The following is a 7,500-nucleotide window of genomic DNA, read 5'->3' as shown; positions in this document are numbered from 1 at the left end:
GAGCCAAAGACAGGCAGAGGCAGTGGGCCAAAGACTAGGGTCAGCTGTAAAACTTGGTTGGCATGGCCAAGTTAGACCGAAGGGCCTGTTTGTTTGCCCTGTGGCTTTGTGACCATTGAGTGAGTGTGGAGGTGGGGGAGGGCTGATGGTTTGGATTGATCAAGACTGAGTCAGGATCTCAACCTGAAACTTCAACCATCTCACTGCCTCCACAGATGTAGCCTGATCCACCCAGTTTAGCTTAGTTTAGCTTTCTTTATTAGTGTGACCTGGAGTGAGGTACTGGGAAAATGCTCTCTAATCACATTAAAAACTATACATGATTACATTCAGGCCGCCCACAGTGTACATATAGATTGAAGCGTATAACATGTCGTGCTAGATAAACTGCAATTAAACATAGTTCAAAGGTCTCCAATGAGGTAAATGGGAGGTCAGCACTGCCCGCTCGCTAATTGTTGAGAAGACATAGAAACATAGAAACATAGAAACATAGAAATATAGAAATTAGGTGCAGGAGTAGGCCATTCGGCCCTTCGAGCCTGCACCGCCATTCAATATGATCATGGCTGATCATCCAACTCAGTATCCCGTACCTGCCTTCTCTCCATACCCCCTGATCCCATTAGCTACAAGGGCCACATCTAACTCCCTCTTAAATATAGCCAATGAACTGTGGCCTCAACTACCCTCTGTGGCAGAGAGTTCCAGAGATTCACCACTCTCTGTGTGAAAAAATGTTCTTCTCATCTCGGTTTTAAAGGATTTCCCCCTTATCCTTAAGCTGTGACCCCTTGTCCTGGACTTCCCTAACATCGGGAACAATCTTCCTGCATCAAGCCTGTCCAACCCCTTAAGAATTTTGTACGTTTCTATAAGATCCCCTCTCAATCTCCTAAATTCTAGAGAGTATAAACCAAGTCTATTCAGTCTTCATAAGACAGTCCTGACATCCCAGGAATCAGTCTGGTGAACCTTCTCTGCACTCCCTCTATGGCAATAATGTCCTTCCTCAGATTTGGAGACCAAAACTGTACGCAATACTCCAGGTGTGGTCTCACCAAGACCCTGTACAACTGCAGTACAACCTCCCTGCTCCTATACTCAAATCCTTTTGCAATGAAAGCTAACATACCACAAGACGGTTCAGTTGCCTGATAACAGCTGGGAAGAAACTGTCCCTGAATCTGGAGATGTGTGCATTTTCACACTTCTGTACCTCTTGCCCGATGGGAGAGGGGAGAAGAGGGAGTGGCTGAGGGGTGAGACTGGTCCTTGATGATGTTGCTGGCCTTGCCGAGGCAGCGTGAGGTGTAGATGGAGTCAATGGAAGGGAGGCAAATTAACCTCTAAACCTGCACGTCTTTGGGATGTGGGAAGAAACTGGAGCACGCAGAGGAAACCCACGTGGCCACGGAGGGAACGTGCAAACTCCACATGGACAGCTGTCCCCACACACCCCATTCCCAGTCATTCCCTCCGTCCTCACCCCCGCCCCCACCCCCCGGCCGTGAGCTGACACACACAGGGGACATTCCCCGCACCTCACCCACCATTTGTGACCTGCTGGTTGTCACCAGGAGCCAAGGCACCTGCAGTACTTTGCTGACGTGAATGAAAGCAACATCTACACGGTGACCAGCAGGAAGATGTACAACTCACCCACTGACCATGGCTTCTGTGTCAAGGTAATGGTCACAGTCGCATGTTTGTATGTAGCATGCTTCCACACGTGTGTGTGTGTGTGTGTGTGTGTGTGTGTGTGTGTGTGTGTGTGTGTGTGTGTGTGTGTGTGTGTGTGTGTGCACCTTCTTCCTCTTGTGTACGGCCTGCACAGCCTAAGGTTGTAAGACAACTTGTTCTGTTTGATCTTCTGTTTGTGCACGCCAGGTTGATTGCATTTGTTGAAACAGGGTGGACCACGTGAAGGTTGCAATCTCCCGCCCCTCTCTGTGTGCCTGTCTGTGTGTGAATGTGTGTGCATGTGCATATTGTGAGTGTACATGTGTGTGAGAGTGTATGTGTGTGTGCGCATGAGTGTGTGTGTGTGCATGTGTGTGCATGTGTGTGTGAATGTGTGTGCATGTGCATATTGTGAGTGTACATGTGTGTGAGAGTGTATGTGTGTGTGCGCATGAGTGTGTGTGTGCACGTGTGTGTGTATGTTTATGCACGAGTGTGTGTGCATGAGTGTGTGTAAGCGTGCGCGTGTGTGTATGTGTGCGCGCGTATGTGTGCGTGCGTGAGCGTGTGTTTGTGAGTGTGTATGTGTGCATGCGTGTGTGTGTGTGTGCGTGCGCGTGTGTGTATGTGTGCGCGCGTATGTGCGTGCGTGAGCGTGTGTGTGTGAGTGTGTGTGCGTGTGTGTGTATGTGTGTGTGTGTGTGTGTGTGTGTGTGTGTGTGTGTGTGTGTGTGTGTGTGTGTGTGTGTGTGTGTGTGTGTGTGTGTGTGTGTGTGTGTGTGTGTGTGTGTGTGTGTGTGTGTGTGTGTGTGTGTGTGTGTGTGTGTGTGTGTGTGTGGGTGCGTGCTCGTGCATGTGTGTGAGCGTGTGTTTGTGAGTGTGTATGTGCGTTTGTGTGTGTATGTGCGTTTGTGTGTGTGTGTGTGTGTGGGTGCGCGTGGTATGTGCTGTCCGTGCACAGACGTGTGTTTGTGTGTGTCCCAGTGAGTGTGTGTGTGGGTGCGTGCTCGTGCATGTGTGTGAGTGTGTGTGTGTGGGTGCGCGCGCATGTGCGTGCTTGTGTGTGTGTTTGTGAGTGTGTGCATGCGTGTGTGTGTGTGTGGGTGCGTGCGTGCGTGAGCGTGTGTTTGTGAGTGTGTATGTGTGCATGAGTGTGTGTATGTGTGCATGCGTGTGTGTGTGTATGTGTGCGTGAGTGTGTGTATGTGTGCATGCGTGAGCGTGTGTTTGTGAGTGTGTGTGGGTGCATGCGTGTGCGTGTGTGTATGTGTGCATGCGTGAGTGTGTGCGTATGTGCGTGCGTGAGCGTGTGTGTTTGTGAGTGTGTGGGTGCGTGTGTGTGTGTATGTGTGCATGCGTGTGTGTGTGGGTGCGTGCTCGTGCATGTGCGTGAGTGTGTGTGTGTCAGTGACAGGCCATGGCCACAGGGTGGCAGAGTTTACTGGCAGTGCCCGTGGATCAGTGCTGTCCGACACAGACGTCTGTGTGAAGTCCCAGTGCGGTGACGTTTGTGCCAGACGGGGAGACGGGCACTGGGGACGGCTGCACTGGCAGGTGTGTCTGTGTGGGCTTCCACTGGCAATGTGTTTACCACCACTGGCTGGTGTGTGTGCAGTGACTGTATCCCCACTGATGTTAATCCCTCTCCCCCTCCATGCCGTCTCTCTCAGCGACCCCTCTCCCCAGCGACCCCTCTCCCCAGCGACCCCTCTCCCCAGCGACCCCTCTCCCCAGCGACCCCTCTCCCCAGCGACCCCCTCTCCCCAGCGACCCCTCTCCCAGCGACCCCTCTCCCCAGCGACCCCTCTCCCCAGCGACCCCTCTCCCCAGCGCCCCCTCTCCCCAGCGACCCCTCTCCCCAGCGACCTCTCTCCCCAGCGACCCCTCTCCCCAGCGACCCCTCACCCCAGCGACCTCTCTCCCCACCGCGACCTCCTCTCCCCAGCGACCCCTCTCCCCAGCGACCCCTCTCCCCAGCGACCCCTCTCCCCAGCGACCCCTCTCCCCAGCGACCCCTCTCCCCAGCGACCCCTCTCCCCCAGCGACCCCTCTCCCCAGCGACCCCTCTCCCCAGCGACCCCTCTCCCCAGCGACCCCTCTCCCCAGCGACCCCTCTCCCCAGCGACCTCTCTCCCCAGCGACCCTCTCTCCCCCAGCGACCCCTCTCCCCAGCGACCCCTCTCCCCAGCGACCCCTCTCCCCAGCGACCCCTCTCCCCAGCGACCTCTCTCCCCAGCGACCCCTCTCCCCCAGCGACCTCTCTCCCCAGCGACCCCTCTCCCCAGCGACCCCTCTCCCCAGCCTCTCCCCCCTCTCCCCAGTGACCCCTCTCCCCAGCGACCCCTCTCCCCAGCGACCCCTCTCTCCAGCGACCCCTCTCCCCGTGACCCAGCCAGCCACCTGTGACATTTTACATTTTGAACATTTGACTGTTCCTCGCCTCCACAGGGAGTGGCAGTGACTGACAAGAGGCTGCTGTGCTGTGAGGATGAGCAGAGTCACAAGTGCTGGATGACAGCATTCCGGCTGCTCAAGGTGGGTGTCCCAGGCATGCACACACACACGCATGCACACACACACGCATGCACACACACGCATGCACACACACACACGTACGCATGCACACACACACACGCATGCACACACACGCATGCACACACACGCATGCACACACACGCATGCACACACACGCATGCACACACGCACACGCATGCACACACACACACACGCATGCACACACATGCATACACACACAAGCATGCGCACACACGCATGCGCACACATGCAGAGTAAACGGGGCATTAGGGCAGGGAGGGCACCAGTAAATGGTGCCTGCAAGATTTCTCAGCGTAATTCTCTCTCTGTTGCACAGCTGGGCCCACAACTCTGCCTCAACTACCAGTTATCACAGCAGAAAAATGCACAGAAATCGTGGAACGAACCTGCTGTGGTGAGTCAGTCCGCTACCCCATAGACCCACGGCACGGCAACGGCCCACGGCAACGGCCCCTGACCCCGGCAACGGCCCCTGACCCCGGCAACGGCCCCTGACCCCGGCAACGGCCCCTGACCCCGGCAACGGCCCCTGACCCCGGCAACGGCCCCTGACCCCAGCAACGGCCCCTGACCCTGACAACGGCCCCTGACCCCGGCAACGGCCCCGACCGGCAACGGCCCTGACCCTGGCAACGGACCCCTGACCCCGGCAACGGCCCCATGCCCCCTGCAATGGCCCCTGACCCCGGCTACGACCCCTGACCCCGGCAACGGCCCCTGACCCCGGCAACGACCCCTAATCCCGGCAACGGCCCCTGACCCCGGCAACGACCCCTGATCCCGGCAACGACCCCTGACCCCGGCGACGGCCCTTGTGACGGGGATGCTGGGGCATCGTGGTGACCCTGGGCATGGAGACCAAACGCACTGACCATCTCCCATTGTCTGTGGCAGGGTCGCGGGCCGGAGACATGCCTGGTGCCCATGGATTTCTCGGGGTGCACGGGACGGGTGATCGAGAACCCCAGTGAGGCCTCGTTGGTGGCGGAGGAGGAGGGGCTGGCCTGGAGGGTACGCACCGCACTGGACACTAACATCCCTCTGGCCTGAGCTGGCAGCTCCACCCACTCTGTGCCACCCTCACCCCACATTGCTCCCCTACCATCTGGAACTTTCCACCTGCCTGCACCTCCCCCTCAGTGAGAACATCCCCCCCCCCCGTCCATCTCAATCCACCCTTGCCAATCACTCTACCACAGTCCCCTGCGTACCAACATGCCTGTTGCTCAATCCTTCACTCTGCCAGCATCTCTAACCTGCACACTCCCTATATAATCCGCATCCGCCACATGGAGGCTTGCACTGCAGCCCTTTGCCAGCAGCATCCAGTGCTTTATGATCAGCACTCAATGACAAGTGCAGGAAGGAACTGTAGATGCTGGTTTACACTGAAGACACAAAGTGCTGGAGTAACTCAGGCAACTCAATGACAAGAGGCTGGTCATTGTTTCGGGGTGACCTCATTATAACCATATAACAATGACAGCACGGAAACAGGCCATCTCGACCCTTCTAGCCCGTGCCGAACACGTATTCTCCCCTAGACAATGGCCGTCTAGCTGGGGCACAGCACTGCTTCATAAACTTCCTTGCCTTTGACAAGTAATCTTCTATAAATAAAGTCAAGGACACTTGGTTTTATTTATAGCCTCAGCCAGCTGGCCTGCCACCTACACACTTACACTCCTGGCCTCACAATCCTTGCAGCCCCTTTGCGATATTGTTGCCATCACTGCATAACCTCCACATAACCATCTGTAATTAAAGATGTCTTGAATGCCATAAATCTTCCTCAAGTCATGACACAGGGTGACATCAAACACAATCGCCAGGCGATCATGTCACTCCCCGCTGGGATTCACGTCCCGTCACTCAGCAAGTCTTCGTTATCACTCACTGACTGCCTTTTGGTTTCAGCAGAAGAAGGGAGTTCAACGCCACAGCCTGCCCAGCCTGTGCCAGGACTCTGGGCTCAGTACAGGTGGGTCTACATCCACACGCCACGCCTGGGGCAACGTCACTGGCAGTGGGCAGAACAGCACCTTCCCTGCACAAATGTGAAGTTATTCACACACACATTCACTTCCAACCTCACGAGCTGTCTGTGTGGAGTTTGCAGGTTCCCTCTCTGACCGGGTGGGATTTTGCTGGGTGCTCCGGTTCCCTCGGGCTGAGTGAGTTGTACAATCTGGAGCAAGTGTGGAGCAAATCTAGTGGGATTCCTGTAGGACTCTGGGTGCCCAGTGGTCAGTGTGGAGTCAGTGGGCTGAATGGCCTGTGTCCGTGTGGAATCAACTCCCTGACCTTGAGGTCCATATGGAAAGCTCGTGGATACAGCGGAGATAAACTCACCACCTCCCATCTCTCAGCTGCTCCTAGTAGCAGTTCCCTCATTGTTAACTCTCCCAAAGCTCTCTGTAACTCTGATCCTCTCTCCCCCCTCCCCCCAATCCCCCACCAACCCTGTTGGGCCAGTCCGCTAAACTGCTGCTTCCTCTCCAAGGAAAGAACTTCATTAACTTGTTATTTTCAGCAAAATAAAATCGACGGGGCGTTTCTGATAACTTGCAAGACCAGGATTACATTGCGGCAAAGTAGGAACTTGGTTTCCCAGGCTTGTTCATAGACTCGAACTGCAGGGAAACAGGCCCTTCGGCCCAACTTGCCCATGCCGGCCAACAATGTCCCAGCTACACTAGTCCCACCTGCTCGCACTTGCTCCATATCCCTCCAAACCTGTCCTATCCGTGTACCTGTCTAACTGTTTCTTAAACGTTGGGATAGTCCCAGCCTCAACTAACTCCTCTAGCAGCTTGTTCCATACACCCACCACCCTTTGTGTGAAAAAGTTACCCCTCAGATTCCTATTAAATCTTTTCCCCTTCACCTTAAACCTATGTCCTCTGGTCCTCGATGCCCCTACTTTGGGCAAGAGTGTCTACCCGATCTATTCCTTTCATGATTTTGCACCCCTCATTCTCCGGTGTTCCAGGGAATAGATTCCCAATCTATTCAACATCTCCTTATAGCTCACAGTTGTGGCAACATCCTCGTAAATATTTTCTGTAGCTTTCCAGCTTGACAACATATTTCCTACAACACGGTGCCCAGAACTGAACACAATACTCCAAATGCGGTCTCACCAACGTCTTATACAACTGCAACATGCAACATGCAACTGCAACATGCAACTGCAACATGCAACTGCAACATGCAACATGCAACTGCAACATGCAACTGCAACATGACCTCCCAACTTCT

The 7,500-nt window shown here is 55.1% G+C and overlaps 1 protein-coding gene and 1 long non-coding RNA gene across 12 annotated transcripts in view; one reads left to right on the top strand and one right to left on the bottom strand.

Moving 5' to 3' along the window:
• The window catches only part of LOC129710070 (uncharacterized), a 17,004-nt gene that overhangs the window by 2,438 nt on the left and 7,066 nt on the right, over positions 1–7,500 (bottom strand). The window lies entirely within an intron of this gene.
• LOC129710067 (growth factor receptor-bound protein 7-like) overlaps positions 1–7,500 on the top strand; it is a 74,879-nt gene that overhangs the window by 64,527 nt on the left and 2,852 nt on the right. For 10 of the 11 annotated variants that reach the window (XM_055656759.1, XM_055656758.1, XM_055656756.1 and 7 more), the window contains 5 exons: positions 1,581–1,688; positions 4,132–4,218; positions 4,556–4,633; positions 5,134–5,250; positions 6,157–6,220. In XM_055656759.1, coding sequence (XP_055512734.1) covers positions 1,581–1,688; positions 4,132–4,218; positions 4,556–4,633; positions 5,134–5,250; positions 6,157–6,220 — 454 coding nt within the window. The remainder of the gene's footprint in view (positions 1–1,580; positions 1,689–4,131; positions 4,219–4,555; positions 4,634–5,133; positions 5,251–6,156; positions 6,221–7,500) is intronic. The other variant, XM_055656757.1, reaches the window with a different exon arrangement.

This window comes from Leucoraja erinacea, chromosome 27 (genome assembly GCF_028641065.1).
Source record: "Leucoraja erinacea ecotype New England chromosome 27, Leri_hhj_1, whole genome shotgun sequence".
NCBI lineage: Eukaryota > Metazoa > Chordata > Chondrichthyes > Rajiformes > Rajidae > Leucoraja > Leucoraja erinaceus.
The sequence above is the reverse complement of the archived record's forward strand: the minus strand, read 5'-3'. Positions and strand labels throughout refer to the sequence as shown.